At 37.1% G+C, this 16,235-nt stretch overlaps 1 protein-coding gene across 5 annotated transcripts in view; it reads left to right on the forward strand.

Annotated features, from left to right (window-relative positions):
* The window catches only part of VTI1A (vesicle transport through interaction with t-SNAREs 1A), a 272,432-nt gene that overhangs the window by 7,894 nt on the left and 248,303 nt on the right, over nucleotides 1-16,235 (forward strand). For all 5 annotated transcript variants that reach the window (XM_027647785.1, XM_027647786.1, XM_027647789.1 and 2 more), the window contains exon 3: nucleotides 3,892-4,002. In XM_027647785.1, coding sequence (XP_027503586.1) covers nucleotides 3,892-4,002 — 111 coding nt within the window. The remainder of the gene's footprint in view (nucleotides 1-3,891; nucleotides 4,003-16,235) is intronic.

Genomic DNA, 16,235 nt, shown 5'->3' on the forward strand with positions numbered 1-16,235 from the left:
ATTTCTGCTCAAAGTAGATTGGAAGGAGCAGAAACTGAGTTAATGGCTCCTTACTTCTCTCCTTATGTCACAAAAAGATCATCTAAATTTGTATTTATTACAAGATTAAAAAATAAATCCTGTATCTGTACTTTTATCCTAATGATGATCTTCATTTAATTTACTGGCTTTTCTTTCATGCTTTTGTTTTAGATATTTAGATTCAGTTATTGTGTTTAAGCAATTATCTAACATGTTTGTGATTAATGTCAAGGCTTGGGTTTAGAAATCAATTTGAACAAACCTGCTAAAACCAGAGCTGATTAAGATGATCCTCTTTTAAACTAAAGGTTACAGCAGAAAATCAAAATAAACCTAATTCCTTGCTACTGATAGTTTTCATACACTGGTTTGCTTCATTGTCTAGAGTAGTCAAAACTAGGATTAGCTGATTTTGGTTTATTTCCTATTTGGCTAGGAAATAACACTCTCATGTATTATAAATATTATTGTAGAGATAATGTATTTATATTCACTAACCAGTGATTGTTTAAAACACTGGCTGCTTTGTTTGGGTAAAATCACTGGTGTAATTGATTTGATGTATGTGCAGAACTGACACAAAAACTTTCAGTCTCCCAGGGTGCCTTTTCAAGCCAGAGCTGTGGAATGAGAGATCTCTGGAGAGAAATCCTGTCATTCTACATCCAGTGTGGAGTATCTGAATGTTATTTTTACCAGGTTTTTAAGAAAGGTGAATTTTGTGCTAACCTTGGGAAAATTCTTTGAGCACAAGATCTAGCACATACTAGAAGAGCTGGAATGAGCATTTTTGAGTGAAATTCTACTTTAAAGAAGAAAAAACTCTCTCTCTGTTGTTTGCTTTTATGTTTTATGAAAGACACCACGAAATTGTTGTGTTGCAAATGCTTGGTTATTCTTTTTTAGACATTTGGCTTTTTAATAATGCCCATAAATTTAGTGTTGCAAATGCTAGATTATTCTTATTAGACACTTTAAAAAAAAAAATTAAATCTCTATTTTAGTTCCAGCACTTCAGAATCAGAATAAAATAGTGAAGCTTACAAATTCTATAAAATGCTAGCAGCTGTCCAGAGCAATTTCATATGGAAAAGTGCCTGTGGGAGGGGGACACTTATTTTGGGGTCTCAGTGAGCACATCAGCCACACTATGGTACTTTGTTTTATTTTTGAATGGAAATACCAGGGGTTGCTCTGCTTTATTCTGTATTCAGTGCTGGGTGCTGTTAGGAGCAAGCCTACCGGGTTGAACTCCTGAGGACCCTTGAGGATGCAATTTATGAATTTGGGTGAGAGCTGAGTGCCAAAATGCTGAGCTTCACCACAGTGGTGATGTTGTGGTTCAACCCCAGCCACCAACTCAGCATCACAGAGACACTCACACACCTCCCGCCTTTCCCTGCCCACTCGTGGGATGGGGGAGAGGACTGGGAGGGTAAAAGTGAGAGAACTTGTGGGTTGAGATAAAGACACTTCAACAGGGAAAGCAAAAGATGCACGACAAGCAAAGCAAAACAAGGAATTCCTTTACTTTTTCCAGTGGGCAGGCATTTTGCCATCCTCAGGAAAGCCAGGCCCCTTCACGTGTAAGGGTTACTTGGGAAGACAAATGCCATCATTCTGAATATCCCCCTTCTTTTTTCTTACCCCAGCTTTACATGCTGAGCATGATATCATGTGATCTGGAATGTCGCTGGGGTCAGCTGGGGTCAGCTGTCCTGGCTGTGTCCCCCAACTCCTTGTGCACCCCCAGCCTCCTGGCTGGTGTGGAAGTACAAGAAGCAGAAAAGGCCTTGGCTCTGTGTAAGCCCTGCTCAGCAATAATGAAAACATCTCTGTATTATTATCACTGGTTTCAGCACAAATCCAAAACACAGCCCCATACCAGGTACTATGAAGAAAATTGACTCTACCCCATCCAAAACCAGCACATGTCAACTTTGAACATAGGCAGAAACAGAAGTTTGAGCTTGTAGGTTTTCTGAAGAAAACTTGAGCTTCTACACATATTTTGAGATTTAAGTGCCAGGATATTTTGTTTGCTTTAAGTAAGCTGTTCTTGCTTTTGTATGAAAAGTATGACTTTTTTGGCCAATAATAAGAAGCCTGAAAGTGGAGTTACATGAAAGTAGGTTGCATTTAGGTTCATACCTGCTTAGACCACTGTCTTCTGCATGGCTCCTCATGGAAATTTCTCAGCCCAGCCACATAATGTACTCATTTAATCTCATGAAGAAAAGCAAGGTGTTAAATATTGGTCAGCTGAAATATTGGTGCTTCATCGTTACACTCACTAATACTGCCACTTTAGAATGAACATTTTGAATTTCATGGACTGTGGTCTGATCGTTTATGCAACTTCTGTATTCACTGGGAAATGTTTTTGTTTTTATCTAGTAAGTAAGAATTGGACTTCAATAAAATATTCTGACCTTGCACATATACTTATATATATATGAGAGAAATGTTTTCTACATTTATAGAACATTTGAGATCAAATATATTGTGATGAAATTGATAAGAAATAAGCTATTAATTCCAGCTATTGGTTTAATTTACCCCTTTGGAAAGTTAAGCCTGAGCCAAAGAGCTAGGTAGAATTAGAAATTGCTTTGTATGTTTCAATTCACTTGTGACCATTTAATTAAAGTCTGCTTTACAGTTGACTATTGAATATCATTTTGTATAATCAGACTAGATCAGGCTAAATGACTGCTAAGTATCTGATAATTCCATTGATTAAATTCAGATGCTTTTCTCACAATATGAGGATGAAGTTTCAAAGTGTAAGCAAGTGATTACATAGGAATAAACTCCAGCAGTCCCTTTTGAAGACCTGTAACCAGTTTGGGACCCTAACTGAAAAGCATTTCTGTTCCTATCCTTATTGCTCAACCAAGATCAGTAGGAGGTGAGTAAATACTGTTTCAGGAACCTACAGCAACCAAGGAGAGGTATTCTCTTATCTTTTTAAAGTAACTTGGAGAGATTTTAAAAGGCAGGTAAGGGATTCTTCAGCTGTGCAAAATAGAACTCTTGAAGAGACAGCACCATATAGAGGAGGCTTCATGACCCAGGGGGCAGGTAATTATCAGCCCTGGTTTATAACTTCTTTTGATTTTCTGTACCTCTGTGCCATATTGTTGTGTTTCAGGCCTCTTAGTATTCTACATGGCAAGAATAAATAGAAAAAGCTTTTAAAAGATAAATTCTCTCTCTGATGTTTGAATACATTCAACTATGTATAAGTTCTTGAATAGGACTGTCATTAAACCCTGAAATTCAGCTGTATAATATACTTACATACAGATTTGGGATGTAGATTTAGGAAACCAGTTCAAGCTTTGTAATTCTGCTGAGGTAGCAGTATTTAAAGCAAAAAGGATTAGCTTATTAAACATAGAGACTGGTGGTAAATAAAACTTTTATATATACACATCTGTATATATATATATGTGTGTGTGTGGCTATAAATAAATAAAATATATTTTTCAACCAAGGCTTTCCAAAACTGCCCAGCTAGATGGATGTAGGCTTTCTTCTGAACTATGCTAATTTGCAGGAATTATTTATCCTCAGTTTTACTATTTTCTTGTAATAAAATGTATTCATCACATTTGAAATTGAAATCCAGAAATGTTTGACGAGAATCATTCCTTCTAAGTGTCAATAATATTAATTTTGTCACTTGTTTGTTGACTTAAGGCTGTGTAAATATTTTGATAAATTCTTTATATATTACAGAATAAACAGCATTTTTCTTTATAAAGAAGGAATATTTCTTAGCATTTGTGAAAAACTTGGGTAAATTCACTGTTGCCTTAATTAACCTTTTGATTTATATGTCTGCTCTTTGTTTTTACTTGTTAGCTTGAGCAGATGGAACTTGAAGTTCGAGAGATCCCACCTCAGAGCCGAGGGATGTACAGCAGTCGAATGAGAAGCTACAAACAAGAAATGGGAAAACTTGAAGCTGATTTTGTGAGTTTTTAACATATGACATAATGAAGGCATTTATGAGAATTTTTAAAATAAAGTAATGCAGTTATTCAGGCAAATAAGAGGTATTTTTGACTAGTGTGAGAGATGAGTTCTGTTTGTATCTTGCTGTATATGTGGACAGATGAAAATCAAACTGGGGAAGAGAAGGTTTTCTTTTTGTAGCAATTCCATACCAATATTCCAGTTTCTAGCCTTCTGTCCCTTTGCCCTGGATCTCAGTTGTTTCTCTGCCATTAAACATCGTGAGTGTTCATGATGTATGCAAAGTAGTCAGCTTTTAATCCTATTTCTCAAGGAATGACAGCTTGTAGTAATGTGGGCAGTAACATGAAAAGCAATATAATCTCCAATCTGTGGAATTTTTGAATGGAGCTTCTCTCATTTGTTACTCACTGTGTTTTCTTTTCTGTTGCTCTTAGATTCTTCTTGGCTTTTGTACAAATTGGTATAAGTACTACATTTTTTGAGTAATGGATGCAAACTAACAAGATTCCCTTGTCTAGGGGCTTCTGCTACAGTTATCAGTCCTTTTTTGTGACTGGGACTTGCGCTGAATAGATTTACATAGAGACAAAACTGTTTTCTGTAAAATCCTGAAGAAGTTCAAAGGGATTGCAAAGTGTAGGAAAAAGCTATGTTAATTGGCAGCAGCTCAGTTCCTCCAGGGTAGGGAGAAAGAACTAACTAGTGGCAGTATTTTCCATTCACTAGAGAGCTGTGAATTTCCTCAGGTCGCTGGCAGCAGTTTAATCCTTCAGGGGCTGGGGAGTCAATGTTTATACCTGCAGCCAAGAAATCCAGCTGACTGTCACTCCTCTGTGCTTCTGCCAAGTTGAGGAGTTGCACAAAAATGTATTAGCTAGAAGATGGTTGCAGTTTGTAAAGTCTGAGGAATGTTAGAATAAGAAGACTCGCATCCGAATTTTGGGACAGTCTCATACCGTTCCACTGTTGGAATTGCATACGGCTGAACAGTGGCGGAAGCAAAGAGAGCAGCTTCTGGACCAATAGTGAATGCTGTTTATCTTCACAGGTGTGACAGAATTTACTGTCAGCATATATTTGATGCTGGCCTGTTTCTATATGTGGGCAAATGGTGGAATTTGTATTTCCATGTTCCCAGGCAATAGCGAATGGGAGAGTTCAGAACTGGACACTATACAAAAGAGGAGGAATGAGTGTGAGGAAATGTATCATAGCACTGGGAGTTAAATGAATGCAGGAATGTGGTCAGAGTGAAGAAGCAAAGCAACACAAGAAAGGGGAAGGAACAGATAGTAATAATGGGTAAAAGCAACAGCCCCAAACCCAAGGATCTTCAGCAGAAGATCAAGGAGAAAAAGTGATGTGAAGGATGGAGCAAAGTACTGTAAGAAAACAACAACTATGCTTGAAAAAAAAATCTCACTTATATTGCAAATAATGTTGTTACAATACTGTACAATACCTTAAATGCCCTCCATAGTTCCATTTTTAAATATTAACATTTTTCTGAGTTTGTATGTGAGGATTTAAGGATCTTTTTGGATTATTATCCAGACAAATAGCAACTTGTTGGAAACTATATAACAAAATGATTCAGTTGTGAGTTCAAAGAGGGAAGAGGAGGAAGGAAGAGAAATACTATTTTTACTCTATAAGCTGCAGGGCTCTCAAAGGTAGAAAGTTAAAATATTTACTGAAATGGAAGTGCTGTTGATTGTTCTGCCTGCATATTGTCCTGAATGAGTTGTGAACTGTTTGACTGTAAGCAAAGCATATTGAGTTTATGTAAGAGCCTTAGCATACCTTTAGAAAAAGCAGATCTAAGTACTTATAAAATGAATTCACATTTCTAGATGACTGGAAATGATACTGGCAATTTTGGGTTATGATCAGCTTACAGGTTTGCTGGTCAAAGTTCTTGGCTGTTCTAAAAGACACACAGATGTGAGCTTGCAAAGTTGTGTTCTTTGTAAAGGGAGTTGGAATCTCAGCTGGATACCACTGTATTTGGCTTGGCCTTTCTTCCCAAGTGAAGTAGCATGTAAGCAGAGCAGAGCAGAGGACATTTCTCAATCATCTTGAAATGTGTGTTTCCTTTTAAATCAATTTAAAAAATTATATACTTCGATATACTTTTTCATTAAGTTCTGTATTTCAAAGATAAAGTGAATGCAGAACTGGCACTGGTAGTTTTCTTTTATATTCATCATAATAAACATGAGTTTTGATCTTGTGGTTATTTTTATGCCTTATAGCATCTTGCAAATTTGCCCTCACCCAAGCAGTTATGGAAAACAGCAGCATAGCAACATATTTAAAAATTAGGAGAAGGAAACCTGAGGTATGTGGACTGCCCACTCTTTATTTGCAGGATGGACAACATTAAGGTTTATTTGTGATGTTTAATATCTAATTGGTGAGTTTATTTTATCTTAAGCAGTATGTGTAATATTGACAAAATGCTATCACTTTAATATCATTTATTATGTGCTGTGGCATCTTTATGAATTTATAGGGATTTTTTTCTATACAATTTACTATGCTGAAGTATATTCTGGAAAAATACAGGTTTAGGCTTGGTTGATCTGTACTTAGAAAAGTTACTCCAAATGTGAGGTTTTTATCTCTAACTTTTTAATCAAATAGGAACAAGTTGCTGTCAGTGCTCTGCAGTCCTGGGATGTCATCTACTCTATGTACTGTATTGCACCCGAGGAGTTATAACCCACTAATTCCAATAAATCACATCTGAGGAGAAAAAGCCACATTGCTCTATCTTGATCATCCCTCTTGAAGAGGAGCAGTGATAATGAAAAAAAGAATAGCTCGATTTTGTCTTTAAAAGTACTCCGAAAGCACAGCACTGTGAATACTGATGGGGAAAATCCCCAGAGCGAGCATTGCACCTCACCTTCAAGCAGCAGTGGTTCCTGCTGCTCGCCCCAGTGCTCTGCAGTCTTCTGTGGGGAGCAGATGCCTGGGGAGAAATACAAGAACAGGGCAAGCATAAAGTCACACTTCTTTGCAAAATGTCTGTATACATCTCGAAAGGCCAAGTTTCAGGCTTGAGTAAAACGGATCAACCCTATGCTCTATTTTTTAACTTGCAGATGTAAATCTTGGTTTTATTATCTCATTTTCAATAGCATATACCAGCACCTCATTTTTGTAGCGGGGTTTTGGTCCCGTTAGGTCAGGAAAGCTGCATTCCCAGACCTGCAGGGGTCCGGGGCTCCTGCCCGGCCAGGCTCGCCGGGCTGCAGAGCCCGTGGTACGTGGTAATGGCTCTATCTGGTGGCCCCACACGGAGTTGCAGAACACTTGCTTGTGCTTTCGGGGTTGATTCAGCACCACCTGCTAAAAAGTTCCTGAAACTTGAAACAATCTTCGGATAAGCAGGTCGTTTTCCTCCATCTACTAATGCACTATTACGTGGTCTAAGCTTGTCATTATTTTTTCCCAACTATTTCAGATGTACAATGTCCATGGTGCCTGCCTGCATGAAGTAAGTTCTGAATGAAAAAAAAAGTCTTTTAAGTACCTGGACTATAGGTGTGATTTATTCTTTCAAATGAAGCATTTTTTGTTAATTGTTACCTGAAAGCAACCAGTGATCTTTAAACAGTGGGGATATGCACTTGTAAAAGGCTTCCATATTTTATAAACATAACTTTGACATAAATCTATCCCAGTCCATGTAAAAATGGGATTATATAAACTTAGCAAATGTGTGGTTATCTGCTAGCATTTGTATCCATTCCAAGTGTTCCATGTACTGGCTCAGTATCAGGGCACATAAAGTAGAAAGAAGCAAAGGCAGACATTCTCCTGAAAAACTTACAGCTGAAATGTAAGGCATTCAAATAGATGAGGAAATATAAAAATCCAGTAAGACCACATTATACGGAAATATTCTTATTACAAAAATGAATACTACATAATCAGTGTTGAAAATGAGATGAGTATATTCAACAAGAAGAAATACCCATCAAATAAAGGAAGCAGCATAAGAACTGTTCCTGTTCCTTCAGCAGCACAGAGGTAAATTTTGCAGGTAGCATTTTTTATCAGCCCAAGGGACAGTGCTCATTCCTTTTAAATTCTCAGAATTTGGTACTGATCTTGGTTATTCTGACTTTCAGAATAACCTTTAAAAGCAAAAAAAAAAGGGGGGGGGAAGTTAAATAGGCAGATATATTGTATAAAACTTGACTAAACGTTTAAACATTTTGGCATTTAACAATAGCTTCAGTTCAGTCAATAATGAAGATATATATTCACATTTCATACCTCCTACAGGTTCTGTTTAAGATCATTGTTAAAATGTCAACTGCTGTTAAACTTTAAAAACATTTAAGGAGATAAGCCATGGAATTTCATTTGATAAAGTTAGCTACCTTCTATAAGGCTCAAGTACTGCATGAGTCCAGAAGCTCACCTGGACAACTGCTACAGCTGTGTCTGTTATGTTGTGGCTGCTGGTAGCAAATACTGCTACTCTTATTTCAGGTTCAGTCACCTATCCAGAGAAATACTGTGAGCATAATGAACAACATTTGTCAGAGGACAAGTTAGTGGCCTGTATCTTTATGGCCAGAGTCTTCCCTAGCTCCCCACTTTGAACTAAAACTTTAGAGGCTCAGCTGGATTATTTTGGTTTCTAAAGCAAAGCTTTATTGCTTTGTAGTTAAAAATCATAAACCATATGTGGGATTGCTGTGTGTGCATCTTCATGGTTGTACCCCAGCAATGTTATTAAGAACAGGGAACTCGCCCTGTGAACACACCATGTATGCATGAGCACCCTGCCTGGGCAGGTTCACGTGCCTGTAGTGGCACTTGATCTTGTTCACAAATTTGAAACTGAAACCAGATCAGTTTTCACTATGTGAGTAGTACAGCTCTTTGGAGCAGGGCTGTGGAGGATTTGTTTTAAGGCACACAAGATTGAACTGATTAAGTTTCAGAAGAAAGGAGTTGAATTATCTGACCATGTACTTTGACAACCTAATTTTGGAAAAGCGTGTTGTGAACAAAATGTCCTTCACTCTGTTGTTTTTATAGGTAGCATCACCTTCTTGAGATAAGTAATCAGTCCTCTACACTGTACACAAACTGTTCCTTACAGAGGCACTGGGTTTTTTTCCTCTGTTCCTTTTTCTAATAACTTCTGATGTGATATATGTCTGCCTGGCTGCAGTTGAGCATTAGACCAACTTCTTTTCTATAGAGGCAAATTGCATATTGTCTTCACTTGTTTTCACTTGTGTCCTTGCCTTGGTGGGTTTGTGGGGGAAGAAGATGGAGGCATTTGACATTTTGCAATTACTTTATTCGTAATACTGCTTTTTTAAATGGGGAAAAAGTGATACAGGGAAGAATATTCTCTTTTGCTTCTTTTTGTTTTAGTAACATTCAAGGCCTAAACTGCATTTTTTTTATAGTTTTATATGCAAGTATGGAGAAGAAAGGAAATTTATTTCATAATGGAATTTACTAGTGATGAGATGCTTTTCCTTAGAGGAAAGTGTGAAAGATGGGAGTTAACATGCTTTATTTATAATTAACCTAAAGGGTTATGATCATCTTAACTGAGGTTCCTGAGACCAGACTAGTGAAGCACACCTTACCTCCTGGGTTTTGTAATTCTGTAGATATTGCTTACAAAGAATCCTCCCATGTTTGACCAGTAAGTGTGTTATGCATCTCATAACACAATGTGTGAAGAGATAATGCTGCGTAAGAGCAACCAAGCAGCAAATTTTTAATGTCAATAAAACTAATTCCATGACTAGATTCTTCTCTCAGGCAACTCCACCTTGACGTTCTGTGTCTGTCTCCAGAGATCTGGCTCATCTGTTAACACGGAGGGCTAAGACTGGTGAGTTTTGTGGTATGCTCTTTGCTGGTCCTTCAACAAGTTGTGGTGGAGCTGATGCACATGATTTTAAGAAAAACCAGTTTGTGGAGCTCTAGACTTGGCTGAGTGATTACAAATAAAAGTGTTTGCAGGAAGTGATTTAGTGAGTCTGATAATTCTTGTGTCTGGCAGGGGGCTATGAATGAAGGGCATATTGATGCATACAGGGCACTGTAAGCATTCATGCTTCTTTCCTTTCTCCCTGCATACACACAATGTTTCTATACTAAATTAAGCTGAAAAGTGGTCTGTAGCAGAATGAAATCCTTCTGTAAAATATATTTTGAGGCATCTAATAGAAATTCAGCATGACATCACCTCTGCTTTTTTCACTAAACATGCTGGCAGTTTGTAGACATGTCTGGATGCCAGCCCTCATCAGCCTTTCCCAGGTAGAGAACTATAATTTCTATATTTACCATGTAGTTTGTTCTTATGTTAAAACTTCTACTTCTCAAAGTAGTAGAATTAAGTATGTTTGCTCTTGTTTCTAGCAGAGAGTGGAAGAAGCCATGCCCACTCAAAATTGCTTCTAGCCAGCTGCTGAGTAAATTGTCTTCATAAACAGAAGGTAAATGCTGTTTTGGTGGGAGGCAGAAGCAGGAAGGGTTTATTGTTTCCCACTTTCTCAGTGATTTCTTATTTTAATCTAGTGATAACTCCCCTACCTGCCACACAAAAAGAAGCAACTGTCACTGTCCTGCCTTTGATAGCAGCAGTAATACAGGTTCTGTAGCTTGAACATTGGTGTGGGGTGCGGTGATGAATGAAGCAGAACAGAGTGTATCTCACTCTCTCTTCATTGTATTGCTCACCTGTAGTCTTTTAAGTAGAGGTTTGATTTGGTTTTTCTACCAGGAGTTAGAAACTTAAAGATTGCAAGAAGAAACATTAGACAAGCTGAGCAAAACCCCACACCTTTTGAAAGTGTTTGCTTTTCAAGCTAGAACTGCACTCTAAAGATCCTTAGCATGTTATTAGTTTTTTTTTTTTATTTTCCCCAGCGAGAGCGAGGGTAGTTTGCATGTCACTGCAAAGTAAGGAGAGACATGTGCTACTGGTAAAGCATAAAAAGTGGAGAGAAGGTTGGGTTTTACTCGGGAGGGATGAATTCCAGCCTTTTCCAGGTGTCCCGGTGTGTTTGTCCAGGAAGTGACACTGGGTGGCGCTGTTTGTTTGCAAAGCAAGTGCCGTTTGTTTCCCCCCCCCCCCTTTTTCCCCCCATTTTTTTTTTTTTTTTTTTTTTTTTTTTTTTTTTTTTGCTTTGGTAGTAACAGAAATTACTGTTTCATGAATAAAATATTTCTGGTGGGATTTGCATCTCTATATTGGCTGAAGATACTGTGTTGAATGTTTTATTAACCAGCCCAGTGCAACTGTCAGCCTATTAAAGAGATCCAATGGACCCTGTTTAGCTAAATAAACTAAATAAATCCAATTCGTCAAATTGTGTTCCTGGCTGTTTATTTTCCATTCTTTTGATGTACAGTTTATTTTAAGTTAAAGCCACATAGTTTTAAAAATTAATGTGAAAATAGAATTTAGTGTTTGAAACATGAGAAGACTAATTGCCAGGGTCAAAAATAGCTTCCCTTTATGGTGAAGTTGCCATCTGGTAAATGGTGAACTTTTTATTTGTGACTGATTAACTGTCCCGTGTCAAAAATTAGTTTGGCAAATGAGTGGTTAATGGCTTTTTTTTTTTTTTGCCTGCTTGCTTTTGTTGATTTCATGAAGAGAAACTTGAAATATAAGCACTGCTGTTAAAAGTAACTGTTTCTACCCAACTTAAAGAGGTTTGTGCTTTATCTTGATATTTTCTCAATCAGAATTCAAGGGGAAAATTTTATATGATCCTTACATATTAAATGCTTGCTGAAATACTGATGGCATCATAGGCTAATATTAGAGTGTAAAAAAAAATCTCTTTACATAACTGGATGTATTGTATGTCTAGCTGTCAAACAGTTGTCAAACATTACAAATAATAGTATTCTTTATATTCTGCTAGTACAAATAATATTTTAGTTACCTTGTTTTTTGCTGAAAACCTTTACCATAAAATAACAGGAGACAGACTATAAATTTATGATAATGTTATTGGCATAGTAAAAATTTGCCAGTTGAAAATTCTTGTAAATACAAATGTATTCTGGATTTGTTAATAGAGAAATAAAGAAACAGTGGTGGATGTATTTGCTCTTTCTGATGCTTTCCATAGCACTGCTTTAGTGATGTTATGTGCTAACTTTTATGTGTTTTACAAGAAATCAGAATTGCCAGGTATCATGTTTTGCATAGTTTTATTTTTATGATTTTGTGTTTCCAAAAGTGGAATACTGAAATTTAGTGCAATAGAGATACAGTTCTATTAAATTCCATATCTGGCTTTTTTCTCAAGAAATTGACTATAATACCTTAAGAAGTCTTTGTGAAAAGCTAATGTGTTAGTATGAATTTAATAATGCCAGGTATTCTTTAGAAAAATAATTTAATCAATTCATTTTACCTTTTTTCTTACAAATGTTGGTTGAATGTAACGAAAACTGTAAATTTTTCGTACTACCTCTCCCACAGACTCTAACCCAAGAACAGAGTAGATATTTAGGCAGATGTCTTCAGTGTTGGATAGAGTGCTGTTCCCTTGTGTAGATAGACTTGAATTTGTCCTGAAAAATATTAAATATGTCTAATATTTTCTAGCTGCAGGCGTTTAAAAATGGTATTTAAAAACTAAACTGCACAATGTTATCCTGTTTTCTCAGATAAAACCTTCCCATTTTGTGCTCTAAGCTGGTTCTTTTTAACATACCAGTAATATACACAGAAGGAACTTTATGGTTCAGTAAAACTGGCTAGCACAGGAAAAAGGAGATGGACTTTTGTAGCAGTGGACATGTTGTCTTGTTTCTGGCTTAAGACTTAGTGAGGAAGGAATATAAAGTAAAAAAAATGCAGCTGAAAGTGTATTAGAGTGATTTTCCCTCCTCCTAGTAACGTTTTTTACTATGTGAAGCATATGGAAAAAGTGTGAATATCTCTGTTCTTTTGTTTGGTAACTTTTTATTTGTATTCTGCAATAATTTAATAGTCCATCCTAAGTACAGTCAGCTTCCCTTAAAGCTGCCATAGAAACCACAACAAAAAGTGGTTCTTGGCCACAAGATCAAATTAAACTTGCTGTTCTTACTCAGTTAGGGAGGAAATCCCTGTAAAGGCTAGAGGATCTAAACTTGTACATTTGACAATTTAATGCTTGTATACATTTATAATAAGTGGATCAAATACAGCACCTCCCTTACTTTTAATTTGCTTTTTATAAACCGCCTTTAGGGTGTCAGTGCTAGGAAAATAGGCCTTTTCCAATATTTAGTGAATCCTACAGAGATTTCAGTCCTAAAAGAGGTGATCAATGAAAATTAGAGTAGAAATATAAAGAACAGATAGTAAAAAGGAATATAGCAGGTGGCCTCTGGGATCAGCAGTAGAACAGAATAATTTTTCCTGCTGTAGTAACATTTCTGATGTGTGTAATGAAAAAAAGGTTTTGCTAACTAAATATTTGGTGCCTGGCACATAAAGAGAAAGAAATTGGGGAGTGTGTGTGGGCTCTGCATGTTTCCCATTGAGTGGCATTTGTCCTTGCTTTCTGAATCCCCACAAGTTTCCAACATGTCTTTATTTTTTTTTTTCTTTATTTTTTTTTTTTTATTTTCTGAGAAGTTAAGACTAGAATGAATAAGGGTAGTGTTTGCCAACTTACCCTCCCGGTCAGCGTGGAAATCACTGAATTGCAATTGCAGGCTTTGTACCTGTTCACTAAAGACTCAAATGAGAATTCTGGCAAGTTAAAGAAAAGGCTTGTATTGTGTCTGGTGGGTCTTGGCTTGGGCCTTAGTTAGAAAATGCTCCTGCATTATGAAGTTAACACCTTCCTTTTCACTGACTCATGAGTAGAAGATTTGAACCGTTATTAAATCGAGCTGTAACCTTTGCTAGGGTGTATCAACAACCAGGAAAAAAGTGGTATTTAATATTTGATTTAAGAGAGAATAATTGCATTAGTATCAAAGCAAATACTCTTATTTCAAAGTCTGAACAGTAACTTTCCATAATGATGGGTGGTATTTTGGGACATGTAACTGCAGATATTTTGTCACAGGGATTCCTATTTGTGGAGTGCCTTGCACAAAGGGGTTTCTCACACATGACTACAGCTCTTTGGCACTGTAATAATAAGTATTAACTAAATAGGACTTTGCAAATAACTAAGTTGCTATGTTAATGTGTTTCTTGTGATTATTTTTATTTGTTTAAGAAATGCAAGTTAGTTTCAATGTTATGGATTGTTCCGTTAGTAGTTTCTTTGAAATTTCGGATTTTCGTATTATAATATGTGTCTGTTATAATTTTTAGCATCTTTAAAAAAGAAGAAGTGTTTATCTAGGATTAATGTGGTTGGGAGTAAAACTAATAATGCTAAAACAGGGACTTAACTGTAGTGCTAGGATTTTTTTTTTAATCAAAAGAATATATTTGATTTGTAATGACTGTTTTGTACTGTTCATAATTCAGTGTTATTAATACCCTCAAGTGACCATGGGATTCTCTCTTCTTTCCAACCAGTCTTCAGGAGAAATCAGACTCTCTGGTTCAGTTGTGTAAGCTTCCCACAAAGTTAGTTCAGTCAACTAAATCAAGGTAAAAAGTTACAGAAAGGTCAGGATTAAGTTAGGGGTTGCTAACCTGAATTGCTTTCCCAGCCTTTTTAAGCCCTTAGTGCTCCTTTTGTCTTTTTCTTACCTTCTGTCATGTTGTCCTCCTGTTAGATCTTTATTTCAGTTGAAGGCACCTGGGCTGCATCTTTCTCCTGACCCATTCTTGGAGTCAGTTTCAAGCGTGTTATTAAGGTCCCCTTTTTCCATTCATGAGCTACATGTGTAGCATTCAGCAATGCAGATCAGTGGCTCAGCACTTGTGCCCTGTAGAGTTCTTGGTTTAAAATGCATGCATTTTAGAATAAGCATAGGGAAAATTTGCTCCTCTCCATCCTCGTTTTCCCTTTGCTTTTCCCTCTTCTCTTTCTGGGGCAAATGTTAAAAGTTTTTACGTTTAATTTGTACCTAAAAAGTACTCTGTTGCTAAGATCAGAACTGCTGAGTTCCCTTCTCTTATAATACAGGACCAATTTGCAAGCCATTTGTATGTTTTAAAAATTGTCTTAACTGAAGTTTCATGTAGAGTGGTAGTGTTTAGTTTGATAGTACTGTGATTTTTGAAGTGAATCCCCACATTTTCCTCACTTACTGCACATGAGCCTGAATAGAATTGCTTTTTGAGGAAAGTGAACTGGAAACTCCATTTTAGGCATGCACCAAACAGACATGAGGGTGTGGATGAAAGGCTGGTGTTTCAGACAGCTTTGAACATGTTGAAGTGAGGATATTTGGTCTAAGAACTGGGCCAAATCTATTCTACAATAAAAACTGTAAATGTATACACTGCAGAAACAATAGCGGAAGAACTCCAAGATGCTACCTGTCCTGATGTAATTAGATGTATCCTTTTGGAGCAAGATTACATTTTGAAGTCTTTTCTTCCTTTGTGGAAAATCTGGGCCTTGTGGAAATTTCCATTCCCCTTCTTGTACCCTGTTCCAGACAAAGGAAACCAGGATACGTGTTTCTGTGGCCTGAAATGTCACCGAAGCACAGAATGGTTTGGTTTGGAAGGGACCTTCAAGGTCATCTAGTTACAACATCCGTTGCTGTGGGCAGGGAACTCTTCCATTAAACCAGATCGCTCAAATGCCCACATTCTTGACATCCACAGTATCAAATCCTGGTATGAGCTTGGTTGTATAATAGTAACATCCTTCTCTGTATCTAATTTTGAGGTGTAGGGTGGGACTTGCTGACAAAAAGAAAAGCGTCTTCCAGCAAGAAGAGCTGTCAGTGAACACTCAAACTCTGCTGTGCCTCTGGCTGTCATTTGGCCTGAGTTTGGCTTGCCAGGAGTGTTTGAACTAATCTATACAATGGAGTTTGTCCTTGCATTCAGATAAATAAGGGTTGTTTTTTTTCCCATATAGAGCAAGCTGTTGCAATCTGACCAGAGTGACTCACTGGTGAAATGTTTGGCTGTGTACTGGTAGGGGGGATGAAATTCTTGGAATGAGACTGTGCTGCCCTCTGTTACACTTTTGGGGGAAGTATCTATAAAGAAGTCAGAATAGGTTGTTCTCCTGACATTATAAACAAAGAAGGTGGACCTTTGATAGTAGCAATCTTCTTGAGGGAATTGAATC

Source organism: Corapipo altera, unplaced genomic scaffold (assembly GCF_003945725.1).
Source record: "Corapipo altera isolate COAL_440 unplaced genomic scaffold, ASM394572v1 56, whole genome shotgun sequence".
Classification (NCBI taxonomy): domain Eukaryota; kingdom Metazoa; phylum Chordata; class Aves; order Passeriformes; family Pipridae; genus Corapipo; species Corapipo altera.